Consider the following 20,687-nt stretch of genomic DNA (forward strand, 5'->3'; position numbering starts at 1 on the left):
TTCAACCTGGAGAGCTTAGATCGTTAGCATATGCCGAAAATACATAAGCAACAAGGCAGCAAGGCCTCCCTGCCTGCAGGAGGCAGATGCAGAAACTCTGCATCCTGCAGACAGGGGTGCCAGAGACAGGGACCTCAGCCCTGCTTGGCAACAGCAGCAGAGGCAGGGAGCAGGAGCTCCCTGTCTGCCAGGCACAAAGAAAGCCAAGGGAGGGAGCAAAGGCTCCCTGCCACACCTGCCACACCTGCCACAACAAGGCAGGGGGAAACACCCCCTGTCAGAACACGAGACAGGGGCGCAGTCCCCTGCCGGCAGCAAGAACAAGGCAAGGGGGCAAAGCCCCTTGCTAGAGAACAACAGAGATGCAGGGGTCAAGCCCCTGCTCGAAAACAAGAAAGCAGGGGGGGCTTCGCCCCCTGCTGGCACAATGCAGGAGGCAAGGGGGCCTCGCCCCCTGCCGGCTCAATGCAAGAGGCAGGGGGACAGAACCCCCTGCCGAGGAGCAACAGAAGAGCAGGGGGGGCTCCGCCCCTGCCAGGAACAACAGAGGGTGCAGGGGGCTCCACCCCCTGCAGGGGAAACAACAGAAGGCACGGGGGCCTAGCCCCCTGCCGGCAAACAAAAGAAGGCAGGGGGGCGTAGCCCCCTGCCGAGAAGCAACAGGCAAGCAGGGGGGCGAAGCCCCCTGCCGAAAAACAAAAGCAAAGACAGGGGGCCTCGCCCCCTGCCGAGCAAGCGCAAGGACAGGGGGACAAAGCCCCCTGCCAAGACAGAAAAAGGCAGGGGGAAAAGCCCCCTGCCGACAGATCCTCAAACAGGAAGGCAGGGGGGGTTTAACCCCCTGCCGACAAGGGGTGATGACAGGGGACTCAACCCCCTGTCGATCAACCCCAAAAAGGAAGGCAGGGTGTTTAAACCCCTGTCGACAAAAGGTGCCAGGGGGCTCAGCCCCCCTGTCGACCTACCCTGCACAAAGGAGGAGAGGGGAGGGTTATACCTCAGAGAACGACAGCGACAGGGGAGTCTGCAGGCTGGAGGGCCGAGGGCCACCGAGGAAGAGGAAGATGCTCGGAGGCTGCTGGGTCGCCGGCGCTGATCGGCAGGTCGTCGGAGGTCACCGCCCTCACAGCCCAAAGAGGGGGAAGAACGTGGTCGCTGGTGGCTGAGGAAGCTGGCAGCGAGTTGCCGGCGACTGAGGGGAGGGACGCAGGTGCCAGCGCCGTTGGGAAACCTGCCGGACCGAGGAAAGGTGGCCGCCTGCGTCGATCGCCGGCACCCGAAGACTGCCGAAGGCTGAAGGGTGGTCGAGGACTTCGATCGCCGACAGCAGCGAGGGTGGAGGGTCGGCTCGAAGGTCGCCGGACTGAGAGGGGAGGCGGCCAGACTGAATCGCTCGCCGGCGTCTCTGATCGCCGGCGGCAGCGTGAGGGGGGGAGATCGGAGCAGAGGAGAGAGAGAAGGGGCGAGGGTTTTGAACCCTCGCCCCAGACGCCTGCGTCTTTTTAAAAGACGCAGGTTCTCGAGAGTTCGAGAACCCGGGTCCGGGTTGAGCTCGGGTTCGGCCCGGATCCGGGCCCGACACAGGGGTCCGACCCTGACTCGTGTCCGACACGTGCCGGGCACGTGTCTGACGCGAGTCGGACACGATTTTTTTTTTCACGGTCTTTACAGTTAGGACTCTTATCGCCGTTGCGTCAGTCAAAAAATGGCCTATCTATCAACTAAATGTTAAGAATGCATTCCTAAATGGCGAATTAAATGAAGAAGTTTACATGGATCCCCCTCCAGGAGTATGTATTGGTAAAAATAAATTTCTCAAACTTAAAAAGGCATTATATGGTTTAAAACAAGCCCCAAAGGCTTGGCATGATAGATTGAGTAATATAATGACAAGTTTGAATTTTTGTTCATGTTATACTGACACTGCTTTGTTTGTGAAAAGTGCAGGGTCTTCAGTAGTTATTTTACTACTTTATGTTAATGATATGATCATCACTTTAGCAAGGAATTAATGATATTAAGAAAGTTTTAAAAGAAAATTTTGACATGTCTGACCTTGGTTTCTTAAGATATTTTTTAGGAATTGAAGTGGCTTACTCTTCTCGAGGGTACATTCTCTCTCAGATGAAACTTGCTGCTGACATTTGTTCCAAGTCTGGTATCTCCGATGATAAGAAGATAGAAACCCCTGAAGTCATCAATGCAAAGTTAAGATTGGAAGATGGAACACCTCTCGAGGATCCTACTTCCTATCAGCAACTTGTTGGGTCTCTAACTTATTCATCACTCGGCCAGACATAGCTTATGCCGTCCACTCTGTCAGTCAGTTTCAACATGCACCTACAACCGTGCACATGAGTGCAGTTTTAAGGATCGTCAGAGACATCAAAAACACCATAACTAAGGGAGTTTTTCTTTCCTCCTCCTCATCACTTGATTTAATTGCTTATATTGATGCGGATTGGGGAGGAAATCCCAATGACCGAGTCTCAACTACGGGTTTTTGTGTTTTCTTAGGTGACTCTATGATTTCTTGGAAATGCAAGAAGCAGCATAAAATATCCTTGTCCTCAACGGAAGCGGAATATCGTGCTATGGCCACTACAACCATGGAACTTGTATGGCTAAGAAGTCTCCTCAGTGATATGGGCATTGTCATCTCTACTCCTTTGAAGATGTGTTGTGATAACAAAAGCGTAATTTATATTGCAAGCAATCATACCTTCCATGAGCATACTAAGCATATTGAGATGGACTGCCATTACGTTCGTGATGAATACCTAAGAGGAACCATAGCACTACCTTACGTCACATCCGAGTACCAATTGACAGACTTCTTCACTAAAGCCCTTGCTGCTCCTCGTTTTTTGTTTCTCCTTAACAAGCTTTCGGTTATATCCCCGTAAAGCTTGAGGGAGGGTGTTAAAATATATGTGTAATATATATATATATATATATATATATATATATATATATATATTGTCTAATATACCCAATAGGGGTATTTTAGATATTTCACAAGTACCCGATAGGGGTACTTGTTATTTTACTTTTATTTTACACTTTATTTTTTCTCTTTTTTGTATTTTATTTTTTGTCCACATAAGGGGCCCCACCATGGAGTCGATGGGGCTCCCAATGACTCCATGGGGAGCCCCCTAGGTGGCTCTTCTTTTAAGGCCATCAGGCCACCCCTCCTCTCCTTTTGTGTATATATAGGGGTGAACCCCTCTTGTATTTTTCACTCTTGAGAGCTCTCTCTCTTTTCAATAAGAGACATTTATATTTTTATGTTGTGTTGTCTCTTGTGGGTTTGGGTGTTACCCCTTTTGTTTTGTTCATTAGTGGATATTCTAAGTGCTTAACGCACTCTTTGTTTTTCCGCATATTTCATTACACTGTGCATGTTACAGTGCGACAACAATATATAAAGCAATACTCGATGTGCGAAACGACACAACGAGCTAAATAAATGCGTAAGCAATGCATGAGGTACTAAACCGTATATCGGCTAAATAATTGCTTAAGCAGTGCATGAGGTACAAAACCGTATCTCGGCTAAATAAATGCGTAAGTAGTGCACGAGGTACGAAACTGTATCTTGGCTAAATAATGCGTAAGCAGTGCACAAGGTGCGAAACCATATTTTCACTAAATAAATACGTAAGCAGTAGCCTGTGCACGTGATAGCGCTGCGGTAAAGTAAATGACATAAAGCAAGACTTGATGTACGAAACCACACATCGAGTTAAATAAATTATATAAGTAGTGCACGAGGTACGAAACTGTACCTCGATTAAATAAATGCGTAAGCAGTAGCCTGTGCACATGATAGCGCAGTGGCAAAGTAAATGACATAAATTTAAATGGACAAGGATATGGGAAACTGTGTCCTTGAGTTAAAAGCACACACACATATATATATATATATATATATATATATATATTATAAGCTTATACATATGTTTTAGAATTGTCCTGCCATTGTCTTGTATGCAACTTTTCCCTACCTCGGAGATGGTCGAACTTGTTGACGATTTCGAGCGTAGGTCTTTAAAGGCTTATTCCTTGGTGTGCATACCGCGTCCGTTGCACCGATGGGGTGCACTAAAGGGTTCGTCGTACTGTGTAAATAACACACGGGAGCTTCTCTTTTAGAATTATGTGTGTGTACTGCGAGGGACTGAACCAAACCCTGGTTTGGGCCGCCTAGCTGAACAAGTCTCCGAATCAGAGTGAGCTGATTCAGGACCCTGGGGTTAGCCGGGCTCGACTGAGCCCGACCAGCTACGAAAGGGGAGGGGTTGAGCTGGGCTCGGTGGGACCGAGCTCACCTGGCCACGTGAGTCGGTTTAGCCCTGATCGAGCCAGACTCGGCTGAACCCCCAACTGAGTATCGCCCCATTCCGAAATATAAACAACAAGAGATAGACCAGGGGCGGGCTCGGCTGCCTGGCCGAGCCTGGCCCAATCCTCAGACGGGATCGAGCCTGGGCTAGGTCCCCTAGAGGCCATGGACCGAGCTCGGTCTGGCTGTCGGGCCTCACCCAATCAGTGAATGGGATTGAGCCTGGATCAGTCTTGTTTCGACAGGCGCGGAGACCGAGCCCAACAGTAAGAGGATAGGGCTGCGCCCTTGCCCAACTGCCATTCCGAGAAGGGAGGACAGGGGCCGCGCCCCTGCCCGCCAACTGGAAAAGAGAGGGAGGGCAGGGGCGTCGCCCTTGCCCGCAGGTCGGAAAAGACAGTGAGGGCAGGGGTTGTGCCCCTGCCCTCCGGCCTGACAGAGAAAGGGAGAGCAGGGGCTGCGCCCTTGCCCGTTGGTCGGAAAGCCTAGGTGATGGCAGGAGGGCACACCCTCTTGCCGACTGACATGAGAGAATGTGAGAGAGGGAGAGAAAGAGAGGGGGGCACGTACCTTCAGGGCACGCGTCTCCGGCGAGGGGAAGCTGGGACAAAAGGGGATCTCGACGGGGATCCGGTTCCAGTAAAGAGGGGTAGATACCAGAAGGGAGAGAGGAGGGAGCAGGATGTCACCGACACAGGGAGGTTTTCGGCTGTGGTCGGAGGTCACGCAGATGGGAGGGTATCAGGGGAGAGAGAAAGAGCGCATGGGAGGGAGGGGATCCCGATGGCAAAGAGGGACTTAGGCGGGGTTCTGTCGAGAGGAGTCGAGCAAGGGACAGGTCGCAGGGGGAGAGCGAGAGGGGCTCAACAAGTCGAGGAGGTCGGGTCCTGTCGGTGAGTCGAGGGAGCTTGGGTTGTAGTCGGGGTAAGAAAAAAGGGGGTATGCGTTCTCTTTTAAAAGAAAACCCCCTGCAGGGGGTTTAAGTAAGAATACAAGAGGGGTGGGGGGGGGGGGGAATGGATCCAAAACCTTTTTTTTTTTTGAAAAAGGAGTGTTACACCTACACTCCAGAGGAGTTCTTAGACTGGTTAGGTGAGGTTAGGGAGGTCTTATAATTCAAGGAGGTTCCTGAGAAAAAGAGTGGGATTGGTCGCCCTTAAGCTGAAGGGTAGCGCTGCTGCTTGGTAGAGGCAGCTTAAGCAGACCCGTATACATCAGGGTAGAGCGCCTATCGAGCATTAGGAGCATATGGAACAAAAGTTTCGAGCATATGGAGCATAGGGAGTTGTACCAGAGGTACCAGAACCTCAAACACAGTACAAAGTCTGTTGATCAGTATGCCGAGGAGTTTCATGATTTGATAGCTAGGAATTATATTTGTGAGAGTGAAGAACAATTGGTGTCTAAGTATATTTGTGGTTTGAGCTTTCATTTACAAAATGTGCTTAATTTTATTGAATGTTGGATTGTGTCAGAAGCTCATCAACGGGCTAGACAGTGGGAGAAGTCGTCGTAGAGAAAGACTAGAGTCAGTTAGCTTATGAAGAACACTAGTCGTGCACCTGTTGGACCGACTAGCAAGTTTGTTGCCCCATATAGTTATCCTAATGCCAATTCCCAGCCTAGGACAGTGAGTGAGGGCGCTTTTGGTTCATCCCAGTCTAGGCTGGCTAGTTCGGGTACCCCCATTAAGTGTTACACTTGTAGGAAGCCAGGTCATAAGTCGAGTGAGAGTAGGGGTAAGACCTTATTCACTGAGGGTACACATATGGAGGATGATTTAGGCTTTGATTCAGATTCTGAGCCTTGTTATGATATGGATGATGAGGAAGTTGATGTAATGGCCCAAAATTTCAACTTGTGCTTTCGAAAACATTATCGAAAAACCTTTTAAAGATTTAAAGTTTTCACTTAAAAAAAAAACGACAGCAGAAGACATTTAGAAAGGAGCACAAGTTAACAAATCCTGGGTACGTTAGCTGAAAACCATCATTTCACATGAACAACTACTTAAAGGAATTGAGGAAATAATAGATCATTAATAAAATCTGCAGTTTATTACAAAATGAGTATTTTTCCAATATCCAATAATTCTAAAGAAAAACTCCAAAACTCAGAGCCAAGACGCTAGCAGAAAGAAGATAATCTTGAGCCATATTGCACCACGCCATCGGCCGCCCGTGAAGTCCTACTCCTCACCTGCCCATGAAATGGGTCAGTTTCATAACAAACCAGTAGGGTGCACAAGTAAACAATATAGAATATAGCAGGATATGCATGAGATAAGCAATATTTCATTAAGGAAAATGGCAGTAACAACAAGTCTAACTAGGAAATAAGAGACTTAAGTCAAATATAACAATTCATCATCATTATCACTATACTACACAGGGCACACATAATAAGCAAAAACAACAACTAATGTAAATCTACAACTATGGTGAGCATGATATTAATTAAGTTCGGATATGTAACTGGCCTGTGGGTATGTACAGACACGGAACGTAGAAACATCCGAGACCGATTCGGGGGTCCATTATATCAAGTGTTTTTCTTATTAACCCGGATGGCTGACTGAGTCCGCTCCTAAGGGGACGATCAGTGACCAAGAGAGTAAATCCCCAAAGGCATTCGTGGCCCATGGATACATCCAACTTCTGCAGAAGTACCTGGGAGTTACCACCTAGGATAATTTATGGTAATCCCAATTCCCCTAACTCCGATGACTGGGGAAGCCGAGTCTTTTGCCCGTGGGGGTGGTTGTTAACAACCTGTCCATCAGAGTTTTTGTACCATCCATCCTCTCTCTTGATGAACCGTGAGGTTGATAGGGCACAACGGGGGTTTCTTAACCGCCGTCTCAATCTACATGCTCTGGTCTATCAACCCACTTGAGCATCTTGCCTGTGAAGGCGAAAAGTCACCATGTATGTGATTTCAACAATCTGCTGTAAGCATAATTCGAGGTTGCCACGACCTCTTCATCATAACATCGTAACACCAAGGTGACGTACTTGTCCTAAAGTACGATCGTACCCGTCTGAAGGTACGACTACGATGAGAGGGGAAACAATTACTATATTGCAGTTTATTGGGTTTAAATCTACATGTTTTGCTCTTGTTGGCTCATGAAGGAATACATCATTATTCTTATATGCTTCAATCAAGTGCTCAAAACACGCTTCGAGGTACTCATCGACCTCACATCCTACTCATCGTAGTATACAAGCAATACCTGTTTAGAGGTCCGACTACAATGGTAGGTCATGGGTTTCTCGAGAGACAACCCAACACCACATGGCATAATATATGCGGGCAAGCTAGTTTTCTGACCCAAGAACACCAAGTATAAAGAGTTATAACTAGCAACTTACGGAAAGACATTTACTTTATATTTATGCTTTTGAGCTCGGTAAATCATGCCTTGCACCAAGGCCCTTTCATCGACACTACTGTGCCTATACTCAATTTCACACTTCTTTCCACTGGTTAAGAAGTATTGGATGTGCAATTACGCAACCTACGAGGCTTGCTCGAGGGCGGCACTCAAAACAAGGTGTGATAGCAAAATTAAGCATCCATAGTGCGATAACAATAGCTAACAAGTACAGGAAAGCAATAACGGCAAAGTAGCATAATACTAGCTCTTGCATGAAGGATATAACGGAAAACACTAAGCTCTGAGACAAACAGAAATAAGTCATACTTTTCTATACAGGTATGCAATATCTCAGAATCCAAATATTTTCCAAAGTCTTCGTGCGATTTTTCCCCTACCTCGGAATGTCGTGCAACTGCGTGCGTCTACGAGTGTAGATAATACGAGGCTCAGGCCGCGGAGCCAGAGCAGGGTTCGATGCGAAGTCTGCAAAAGTGTGGGCATTCAACGCTATATTATTTATTATGTCAAGAAAAGAGAGTAAGGCAGGGCATCGCTCCTTGCCTGTCGGTCAAAAACAATGAGAGGCGGCAGGGGTATGCTCCTGCTTGTAGAAAGCAAAGAAGCGACAGGGAGTGAGCCCCTGACTGCCGACGACAGCAAGGCGACAGGGGATGAGCCCCTGCCGATAGCACCGAGGCGGCAGGGGGCCAGCCCCTGCCGACAGCAGCGAGGCGACAGGGGGCCAGCCCCTGCCGACAGCATCGAAGCGGCAGGGGTCGAGCCCCTGCCAACAGCAACGAGGCGGCAGGGGGCCAGCCCCTGCCTGCCAGGAACACCCAGGTGGCAGGGCGAGCCCCCTACCAGCCGGTGATCGAGCGATGGCTGGGGAACGAACCCCTGCCAGAGAGAGAGAGAGAGAGAGAGAGAGAGAGAGAGAGAGAGAGAGAGAGAGAGAGAGAGAGAGAGAGAGAGAGAGAGAGAGAGAGAGAGAGAGAGAGAGAGAGAGAGAGAGATCGGGGCGGCAGGAGCCACCAACCTCCTGTCGACCCCTTGGCAGGTAACAGAGGAGAGGGGGGGGGGGTGACGGGGGGACAACCGACCTCCCGTCGGTCGTTCGATCACCCACAGGGGAGAGAGGGTGTCGCAGGGGCCATTTGCCCCCCTGCCGGCACTTCGGCGAACCTCTAGAGAGAGAAAGGGAAGGATTAGAAGACGGGGGGGGGGGTACGTACCTGGGAGAAGGTCGACGACGATGGTGGCGGCGGCGGCGTCGATCAGACCAGAGGGAGGAGGCGTCGAGGTTCGCAAGGGGCGTCGGCGGTGGTCGCAGCGGTGGCGGTGATTGGCGTTGGTGGTGTGCGCAGGAGGAGGAGGCTCGAGAGGGAGGTGTGCCTCCCCTTGCCATCCTGCTGTGCTCTTAAAGAGCTCGAGGGGGGCGAAAATCGGGGAAACCCCGATTGGTTTCCCTTATCAGGTCGAAGGCGCGGGTGGTTGCGGCGCACAGGGGAAGGGGTTTTCTCAAAACCCTTTCTCCTGTGTCGTGTTTTAAAACCCTATCGAGGACGGGTTCGGACCCGACCCGGCCAGGGTCCGATACATTTTTTTTTTCAAACCGTGGGTTTAACAATTGAGGAGGAAGATCAGGAGATTGAGGTTGAAGATTCATTGTTACCTGATAGAGGGGAAGTGCTCATTTCTAGGAGAGTGTCTTTAGAACCTCGACAAGATATGAGTTGTAATATCGCGTATTTTTCACACTCAGTTAAATTGGAGATTTTAAAAAATTTGGCTAAGTATGGGAGAAAAATCGGTAGATTCTCGATTCTAGGCTGATGCTTGTGGGTCTGGGCTTGGCTCAGGTCTCATCGGCAAGGCCCAAACGAGCTACTTAAAACGTGAGAAAGAGTTTTATTTTTGACATTTAAATTCAAGCGAAATTTGAGGTATTTTTGGGCGAAATTTAGAATTTATATTCATGTTGTATATCGTTGGATGCGTTGCTTTATTTTGAGCACAACGATATTTTACATTTCTGAATTCAAGTTTCGGTTGGCCCGTAAATCACATTTTTTCGAAAAAGGAGCAGTTCGTCGGTTCAGATTCGGATTTGGATAAGATTGGATCCGATGCTTATGATCCAAATTAATATGGATTTGAACTCTATCCAAGACCCATATTAATCTGGTATTGATACAGCCCAGGACCCATTTGGATTTTTGGAGATGGTGGATCCGGATCTAGATCCAAATCCATGCCCAATGAATTTCCATCTTTAAATTCATTAGGTACCTTTAAATTGAAGTTAATTAGTGTTAAGAAGTCTCCCAAGTTAATATGACAACTTTTGGAAGCTTCTGGATATTTGTTTATTATTTAATATTAATTAATTAATTAATTTTATTTAATTCCGAAATTTAATTTTTATGGTTGTTTCGGACTCCTTGATAGAGTTGCTTAAGTAGGCTTAAGAAGGTTTTAGAAAGTCTATATAAAATGGAAACTTTGAAAAGTTAACTTAAAAGAGAGTTTTGAAAATTTTGGATAGAGTGAGAGTGAGAATCCCAAATAGGGAAGGCTCTCTTTCTCCAGCCCATCCGGGGGGGCGTCACCCCCTAGCAGCCTAAAAAAGAGAGAAAGAGGAGGAAGAAGAGGGAGATCCATTGATCTCCAGCCGTTCGGAGTTCTTCCAACCATCCATCCTTGATTTTTTTTCGATCTACGTATAAGGTACAAGTTTTTTATTTTGTTTCGAATGAGAAAAATGGCATGGATGGGATTTTCATGCAAGATTTTAGCGAAAATCCACGAGAAAGGAGTAAATCGGGATATATATATATATATATATATATATATATATATATATATATATATATATATATATATATATATATATATATATATGCAATGAGTTTAATCGATTTCCCCGTTCTGGGGATTGTTTTGCGGAAAATCCGCATATCAATATTTATATTTGTATATGTATTGCCGTAAATCCCTAAATCGGGACAGATTTGCCATGCTCGAGGCATGTGCAAATCTGGCCCAGATTTAGTGCACTCAAAGCCTTTAAAACAGATTTTTTGTTTTGTAAAAATAAAATAAAAGGAGTATGCTTAGATGCATGGTTCATGGTAAGATAACACATGATGGTTTTATGTGTATCGAATGACAAAGATTTGCATATGGTTTTTATTGATTTAGAGAAGACATACGATAGAGTACCTAGGGACGTTCTCTGGTGGACAATGATGAAGAAAGGTGTTTCTCTCAAGTACATTAGTATAATTAAAGATATGTATGAAGGAGTAGTAACCAATGTCCGCACTTGTGGAGGGGTGACAACCAATTTTCCTATAACGGTTGGGTTACATCAAGGATCTGCTTTAAGCCCTTTCCTATTTGCTATAGTGATGGATGAGCTTACGAGACCAATTCAAGAAAATGTGCCATGGTGTCTAGGCTGGGGTTAATGCTAAGTTAGAATTATGGAGACAAACATTGGAAGCAAGAGGTTTTAAGTTGAGTAAGAGTAAGACATAATACATGGAATATCGATTTAGTAAGCAACAAAGTAGTGATGGGAGTGTAGTGAAGCTTGGTGAGCAAGAAATACCGGTGGATGATTGTTTCAAATATTTGGGATCTATCATTCAAAAGTATGGAGAAATTGATGGAGATGTAAATCATAGGATAAAGGTTGGGTGGATGAAATGGAAGAGTGCAACTGGAGTGTTGTGCGATCATAAAATGCCATTGCGGTTGAAGGGAAAGTTTTATAGGGCGACTATTAGGCCCGCTTTACTATATGGTACAAAATGTTGGGCTGCCAAGAGACATCATATTCAAAAAATGAGTGTAGCTAAGATGCGTATGCTGAGATGAATGTGTGAAAATACAATAAAAGATAAGATTCAGAACGAGGAGATACATAAGAAGGTAGGCGTTGAACCCATTGAAAATAAGATGAGAGAGAATCGTTTACGGTGGTTTGGACATATTCAGCGAAGGCCTAATGATGCTCCAGTTAGAGGGATGGAGAAATGAGAAAATATATTAGTTAAAAGAGGTCGGGGTAGGCCTAGGAAGACATGGATGAAGGTGATAGGAAAGGATATGAATGCTTTGAACCTCACCGTGGACATGGCATTGGATAGAAATGATTGGAGGAGAAGGATTCATGTGGAAGACCCATAATGATTTTCTTTTTTGGTTCATATCGCCGACCCTAATTGTTTTGGGATGAAGGAGTAATTGTTGTTGTTGTTTGAATGAAGATGCATGTAGTTTTGTAGCTATTATGTTATGCATGTTTACCAAAATGATAGTATGGAGATGCATGCTTATTTAAACACGAATCTGTGCATATCTAAATAAAATATTTGATTCCACATAGCGATATGCTCTCATATTATACACGTATAATTGATTTTGGCTTGAAATCATAGTTATTCATACTTATATGAGAACTAGTTGCATAGGTTTGAATATGAATCTGTCTTCCTTCGCTTACTAAAACTTCGATTTGGATGTCCAGTCATGTAGCATGGTTTCATTTTTTTTATAGTTGGCGTTCTGCTGGGCAGCACTGGCAAATCTGCCCGGCCTGCCAAGCCGCAGAGGCCCAGCGAAGTGGGATCGGCTGGGCAGGTCCTTACAAAAAAAAATTATAATAAATATATTTTATTTTCAAGGGGGCCCAGCTGAGCCCCTACTGGCTGGGCTTTCAGCCATGTCCCCCAGCCGTCTGGGTCATATGCCTTTAAAAAAAGATTTTTTTTGGATGATATGTTATAAAGAAAGAAAGATTTTTTTTTTTGTGTTATTGCATAGTGTTCCAAATTTTGTCCAAGGTGTTTGGATTGATTGAGACATACTATGGATGAAATTGTTCTCATGCCTATTTGTTATGACATGCTTATTCAAGGTGTTATTCCAAATGTCTCATATGCTTACTATAAATTAATGTGTGTTTCACATGTATGTTATTGCATGAATGCTCACATGTTCTAATGGAAATGACTCACACACAAGCACATGCACATGAATAGTGAACACATGCTTATAAATGTTGTGATCTATGTACATCACTAAACTCGCATATATGAATGTGTATTGAAAAGCATGTGAAATCATTCCATAAATGGCATGTTATGATTTTTGCATATGATGCACCGATGATCAAATAATGGATCATTGTAGGCCGTGTGGGCCTTGAGCATGTGTTGCTCATTCTTTTACTTGTTTCTAATGCACCGCAAAAATCACATTTGATGTTGTTTCTCTATATTGACTGTTCTATGTTTTTCCACGGGCTATGGTCCCGTGCTGAGCTTCGCACGTGGATTTGCGAACTTGTGTTATTAATTTTGCATATAGAATGACAAATTAATGGAATGGATATTAATATCAAGATAAATAAAGAGAACAATATAATATACATTTCTGAAATATCTCTTCTTTTGAATGAGACTTTTGGATTTTGCGGTTTTGGGGAGCCGTGATGATACTAAAACTCCGTGTGCGTTGTTGTGCCGCTGAACCCGATATTGAGGTTTTTCTTCTGGCCACGGTTTTAGGGAGAATCTGTCACTTTACCTGGAGGTGGTGTGTAGACACAATTGTTGTTTTGGTATACCAAGAAAGTAACACTTGTGGATGTCCCTGGTATCTCGACATTAGATTTGAATGTCTAATGTTCCGAAGACTGTTTCGGTCGAGGGCTAAGTTTGGAACTCTGTAATGAAATATAACTTGTTTGCTAAGTTACCCTGGGGACCTAACTTGACCCGTTTGGAGTATCTGCGGACAATGGTAATAAAAAGAAGAATTAAAGATTGTATGCATTTAATAATGACATGCATATAAAAGAAAACTTTGATAAAGATAATAATTTATTCATGCATGTGTACTGATATCATGCATTTTCCTGTTATGCATTAGATCATGCATATTTACTTGTGCCTTACTTATGATGTATGGTTGATTGCATGATATTGCACTTTGTTGCATGATGAATGTCTTTATTGCTTAATTGAATTATGAAATTATTCTAGTAGTAGCCCTCTAAAATATTGTATGAATCTTATTTATGTTATGCTTTATTTATATTTTATTTGCTTATGACTCAGACTCTATGCACTTTAATAAATAAAATTGGTGTTTTGGTTTCAATGATGGGTGTAAGATCCCTTGTGGTGGTGGTTGTATTTTAACTATAAAGGCTCCGGGTTTCTGAGAATGTTTCCGCACTTGTTAAAAAAAATAAAAAATTTTGCCATTTTTTCACGGGTACGAGTTGGGGTCGTTACACGAGTGATAGATGGTTGAGGACCCACATTTTTTAGTTTGCCTGTACTATTAAGGGTAAGGTATGTAGGTTCATCATAGATTCAGGTTATTGTGAGAACGTTATTTCTGTTGAGACAGTGTCCAAATTAAAGTTGAAAACTAGGTTTCACCCTCGTTCGTATCAGATGTCACGGCTCTAGAAGAGCATTGATGTCCATGCCAATAAGTAGTGTCAGGTTAAGTTTTCTATAGGGAATAGGTATTTCCACTAGGTGTGGTTCTATGTGCTCTGCATTTGATCTTAGAGAGACCTTGGCAATATGATAGGTCTGTCATGCATAACGGTAGGACTAACATCTCTTGTTCACATATGAGGGCAAGAAGATCCATTTATTGCCTTCTAAGGATTTGTCACCGTTATCTTCATCATCTTCATCGTCTTCTGCATCATCTTCTTCTACATCTACATCTCTATCTACCACCCCAAAACCTCACCCTACTTCATCTAAGACCGCAATCTCTAAGGCTAAATTGTCTAATGCATTCATCGCGAGACATGAGCTTTAGGAAGCGTTAGAACAGATCAAGGGCTGTTACTTCTTATTGTCTGTGGATGTCCCTTCGAGTGAGTCCAGTTCTCCACCAGTCTATCTAAGAGTCTCACCATTATTGGAAGAGTTTAAGGACATCTTTCCTGAAGAACTTTCAGCTGGTTTGCCTCCCCGCTTAGAGATGTGCAACAGCACATAGATTTACATCCAGGTGCGACATTACCACATGTCCCACATTATACCACATTATAAGATGAGTCCTACGGTTGAAAAGATGTTAGCAAAAGGTCATGCTAGAGAGAGTCTTAGCGCTTGTGCGGTTTCTGTATTACTTGTACCAAAGAAAAATGGTATTTGGTGGATGTGCATCGATAGTCGAACAATTAATAAAATCACCGTCAAATATAGGTTTCCCATCCTTAGGTTAGATGACCTATTAGATCAGTTGACAAGGCTAATTTTTTTTTCTAAGTTAGATTTGAAGAGTGGATATCACCAGATTAGGGTTAGGTCAGGTGATGGACTTTATGAGTGGCTTGTGATACCCTTTGAGTTATTCAATGCCTCATTTATTTTCATGAGGATCATGAACCAAATTTTTGTTGTTGTTGTTGTATTTTGATGATATACTTATTTATATCAGGAGTGAGCATGAGTATTTGCATCATTTGTAACTAGTTTGTGACATGCTTAGGAACGAACAATTTTATGCATCTTATGATAAGTGCTTGTTATTGGCCACTGAGGTTTTGTTTTTAGGGTACGTAGTGTCTACAATGGGAATTTCTGTTGATTCGTCAAAAGTAGAGTTCATTAGAGATTGACCCGTGCCAAACTCTATTACGACCATTACGAGCTTTCATGGGTTAGCATAATTTTATAGAAGTTTTATTCCACATTTTAGTAGCATTATTGCTCCATTGACTGATTGCATAACGGGGGAAACTTTTTAGTGGAATCCTGAGGCCCAAAAGTCTTTTGAATTGCTGAAAGCACATTTGTGTTCTACTGCTGTTTTGGCTTTGCTTAGTTTTGATCTTGCATTTGAGTTGTCATGTGATGCTTCAGGTGCCGTATTAATGTTAAAATGTAATTCAAAATCATCATTGTACACGTATATATATTTATATATATAGAGAGATACATATACATATATACTATGTATGTATGTATATGCATCTCTATATATATATATATATATATTTCATTCATAATACCCGAAAAGGGTATTTCTGTAATTTCACCTTTTGCGCATATTTCCCTTGAAATATTGCTTGTAATTTCTTTTTATTTTTCTTGGGGGCCTCCCAATAGAGTCGTTGGGGGGCCCCAACGGTCACAAATGTGACCGTTGCGGGCTCCCCAACGACTCCTTTGGGAGCCCACCCATGTGGCTTCTCTTGCATGTATACATAGGGGTGTTCTCTCGTTGTATTGAATAAGCTTGAGAGTCTCAAGCATTTGCTCTTTTCTATAAAATACATGCCTTATTGCATGTTTGCTATTTTTGCGTATTTTGTTCAAGTGTTGTGTGAGTGCCTTCGTGCACATCTTTTGTAAGGTTTTTGTGCTTGTATGCATATTGTCTCTTTGTAGACACTTTCACAATTAAGTCAGGTGATGCATCATTTGAGTTGTCATGTGATCCTGATATCTTAATTTAAGCAGTGACAGTGATGTTCCAACTGCTTTTATTTTGTCAGTTTTAAAGATAATGACCATCAAATGATGATACTAAATCTATTATCTCATATTAGTTTTCTCATGTCCATCTTTTATAAATTATATATCCTATATCAATATGAATACAAAATACAAGGTGCTGAAGACTTCTTTATACATCCCTTCTGTTTAAGATATAAGGCCATGACTCATTTCTTCATTTCTTATGCAACATGTTTTCTTTTGTGCTGCTGTTTCAGTGTACAAATCATAGTCACAGATATCAGCGATATTTTCGAAATATTGCGATATTATCGCTGTATTTTCAGCAAACGATATTATAGGTAAAATATCGTGATATTTTGAAAATATCACCAAGTTGATAATATCACGATATTCTCGTGATACTGTCGTGATATTATCAATTATTGATACTGTTTTTATTTATTTTCTACATCTGAAATGTGTTTTTCTTCTTTATTTTATATTTTTTACTTATTTCTTTTATTATATATGTATAAAGTATAAACATGATATTTTTTACTTATATTTGTTATTTTTATATATTTTTGTATTTTTTAAGCCCTGAGATTTTCCTGAGATATATCACCAAACCTATAATATCGTGAAAAATAGCCTCGCCGTGATATAGCCGATACCGATATCTGTGACTATGGTACAAATTGAATTATATACTCTTTTGTATGGCAAACAACCTTTTAAAGAAATATCTGGCTTCTTATCTAATGCTTCTCCTTATTGTTCTTGTTATTTTAAATGACTCAGTGCAGCACTTGTTCGAGTTAATGCATTAGTTCACACAACTTGTTTTGCAGATTCTTTGAGGTATATCACTTTTTTTTTCTTATTGATTTTATAAACACAGTTTATATTTTGTTTTTTCTGTGAATAGTTCTTTACTTTTGATTGTTAAATATTTCGTGTTTGTGACTGTAATACTTGCTGTCTGACCTTTCCTTTTTTCCCTTTCTGGTATTTTTCAGTTCAGCTGATTTATCCCTGGCTTATGTTAAGCTCGTCCAGTATTTAACGACATACAAGGGATACCAAGGTCAGATAGTGTTTATAGCTCTTAATGTGCACCACAAAGATCATTCTCTCTAGCAGAACAAAAACAAGAGAAAAGTTTCTCCTCTAATGCACCTTTGTTTATGACATTTATTTAAATTCAACATCAAGATTTGTCAGGATTGGACATGGAATGGCACTTCCCTAATTTATATGCAGCAACTTATAGTGTCACGCCCCAAAGCCAGCCCATAATTTGTCCCGTCTTAAGGTGTGACTTTAGGCTGTTCATATCCGTTTTCAGATGTTAAATAACCCGACAAAGCTTTACAAAAGTAAGAAGAAAACGAACATTTACATAGCATTCAAACCAGAGTTACCGGAAGCGCCATAAAGAGTGGGGAAGCACGCTTCCCCGAAGCGTGTTTCGGAAGCACGAAACGTCGCGTTTCCAAAACGTGCTGGGAAGCGCACAAAAAAATTGGGAAGCACGCTTCCCCTTTTTTTTTCATTTTTTTTGTATTTATATTTTTATTTTTCTTTATTTTTCTTTATTTTTGCTTCCCCTTCGCTTCCTAGGTCGTTTCCCAGATGATTTCTGGTTCACTTCTAAGTCGTCCCACGCATTCCGCTTTCTAAAATTTTGAAAGTGCCTCGCTTCCGCTTCACAAATCGCTTTCCGCTCCCGCAACTCTTATTCAAACAACTCTATAATTAACTTATCCTTCATTAAATCTCCAATGCAAGACAAGATATAACTATGAGTTGATTATTATAAAAGATCAAACTAATATAGCATTCAAACAACTCTATAATTAACTCATCCTTCATTCAATCTCCAATGGAAGACAATATATAACTATGAGATGATTATCATAAAAGATCAAACTAATATATCAACCAAGGTTCAAGTGCTTGACTTCCTTGTCGCTATCCTCGTTGAACTATCCTGGGAGCGTCTCTTTAAATTCTTGCTACTTCTATCAAAATTCTCGCTCTGAAAAAAAAAACATGTGTATGCACACAGGCAGTCCATTTATAAATTTGTTTACAGCTATGGGTACGGGAAGCAGATTGTTTAAAGCAAAATCTAAAAGTAGTTTTAAAACCAGCAGATCTGGATCAGATCTGCGCATATCCGTATGTCGGCAGATCTGTCCATGTATGTATCCGGACAGATCTGTCCATCGATACTGCCGGACAGATCTGTCCACATATACTGTTGGACAGGTCTGTCCAGACTTGTCCACCTGTACATATGGCAGATCCGAACTTTAAAAACATGTATATTGTATTGTTTTTCCTCGTTCGATGCATATATATAAAAAAAAATATCGTCACACATATCAAATTGGTATATGAAAACCCAAACCTCTACATATATAGTGCATAGGAAAAATCGACCATCATGTGAGCAAATCGGCACCTCTATATATATATATACTTTTGTATATATATATATATATTTATATATACATATGTTAAGCCATATATATATTCGAAGCCATGAATTTCTACAAGTATATAAATATACTCATAAAAAACCCAGGTTTCTCCCTTCCTTTTCCACCAAAACATCACATGAGTTAGACTTAGGACGTTTCTCCCATTCAAATCGTTAGAGGAATACATACCTTTATTGAGAGACGGAAAAGAAAAACCGGAGATGCGTCGGATGATTGGAGAGGAAGAAGGTCCCTTTCTTCTTCTCTTTTTCCTCTCCTCCTCTCCCAGGATTTCCCTTCTCTCTCTCTCTCTCTTATTTCTTTCTTTCCTATAATTTTTTTTTGAGTTTTTTATAAAGGGAATCCTCTAGGGGGTGACCCCCCTCTAGTTTCCCATTTGGGTTGGGAGATAGAATCCTCCCTCTCATGGGATTCTATCTCTAACCTCTTTCCTATTTTTTTCAAAATTTTGTTGACTTTTTTACTTTCTAGCTTTTTTAATTACTTAGCTTTTTTTTGTTTACTCAACCAAATTGGGCTCTTCTAGAGACCCTACTTATTTGGTAACTACCATATCTAACTAAATTTCGTAATTAATTAATTTTTAATAATTACTTATTTAATAAATAATAAATAATCATTTATTAATTAATTATTTATTAATTAATAAATATTCAGAAGGTTCCAAGGGGTGTCTTACTCGTCTGGGAGTCTTTTTAACTTAAATTTTCTTTAAATTAAACCTATATATTGAATTTAAAGCTTTAATTTCGTTGGACGTGGATATTGGATTTAGATTCAGATCCAAATCTAGGATCCAAATCCATACCCAATATCCATATGGATCTTGAACTGGAGCAGATCCTAATTAATATGGGTCTTGGACTGAGTCTAGATCCATATTAACTTGGATCATACGGATCGGATCCGGTCCGATCCAATCCAGACCCGGTCTCATCGAGGCAGGCCTTTTTTGAAAAAAATTGATTTTCGGGCCAACCGTAGCCCGAATTCAGAAAAATAAAATATCGTTGAATTCAGAATTTCGAGGTGTGTCTAATGGTATATAACTTGAGTTTCACTTTTGAATTTCGCTTGAATTTAACTCGATTTTTGCTTTATTTTAAAGGTTGAAAATAAAAGTTTTTATCACATTTTGTTTGGCTCGTTTAGATCTTGTCAATGAGACCTGGGCCAAACCCATATTCAATTGACGCCATCTAATATCGAGTATTTTATCGATTTTTCTACAACACTTAGCCATTTTTTCTGAAATCCAAAATTTAATATAATATGAAAACACATGATATTACAGTTGTGGTGGCCATGGCCCGATACTCAACTTTTGTGGATAATAATGACACCTTTTGTTGTTTTTTGCATTTTCAGTGTCACGACCCCAACTAACCCTCGTAAAAATAATGAAATTATTTATTTATTTTTTTTAAAAAATTGCGGAAACTTACTTTAGGATTCGGGGCACATTTAATATACCAAACCACAAACCAAACTATGCATTGAATCCACTCGAAGAAAAGAAATCAAACTTTATTAATTTATCAAGAAGTCAAATATCAAAGACATAAAAATCGTCTATATCAATTTGATCCATTCTGTTAGAACTCAGACACCATTCACAAGTCTCGCAGTCTCCAGCAAGCCAGTCAGTCAATGACATCACTGAGCATTTGTGCCTGTAAAAGAATTTTAAGAAAATGGGTAAGAACCGAAGTCCTCGTACGAATTCCTCTAAAAATCCAAACAGTAAAAGAAATAGCATAAACAAATTTATGCATAAATTTTAGAGGAATATCACAAGCAATAATTTACTACAAACATTTTACCATTCAAGCATTCAACCAAATATCATGTAGAACCAAATATTATCCAAAGCCAAATATGCATAAATGTATGAACTAATGCTGAACAGTAAAATATGCATGATTTAATGCACATGCATGAATAACTTATTAGGTTATTTA

The 20,687-nt window shown here is 41.8% G+C and overlaps 1 protein-coding gene across 2 annotated transcripts in view; it reads left to right on the forward strand.

Annotated features, from left to right (window-relative positions):
• The window catches only part of LOC149822399 (anaphase-promoting complex subunit), a 173,641-nt gene that overhangs the window by 118,649 nt on the left and 34,305 nt on the right, over window positions 1-20,687 (forward strand). For both annotated transcript variants that reach the window (XM_089981389.1, XM_089981390.1), the window contains 2 exons: window positions 17,018-17,077; window positions 17,236-17,303. In XM_089981389.1, coding sequence (XP_089837515.1) covers window positions 17,018-17,077; window positions 17,236-17,303 — 128 coding nt within the window. The remainder of the gene's footprint in view (window positions 1-17,017; window positions 17,078-17,235; window positions 17,304-20,687) is intronic.

This window comes from Nuphar pumila, chromosome 11 (assembly GCF_984573655.1).
Source record: "Nuphar pumila chromosome 11, dmNupPumi1.hap1.1, whole genome shotgun sequence".
NCBI lineage: Eukaryota > Viridiplantae > Streptophyta > Magnoliopsida > Nymphaeales > Nymphaeaceae > Nuphar > Nuphar pumila.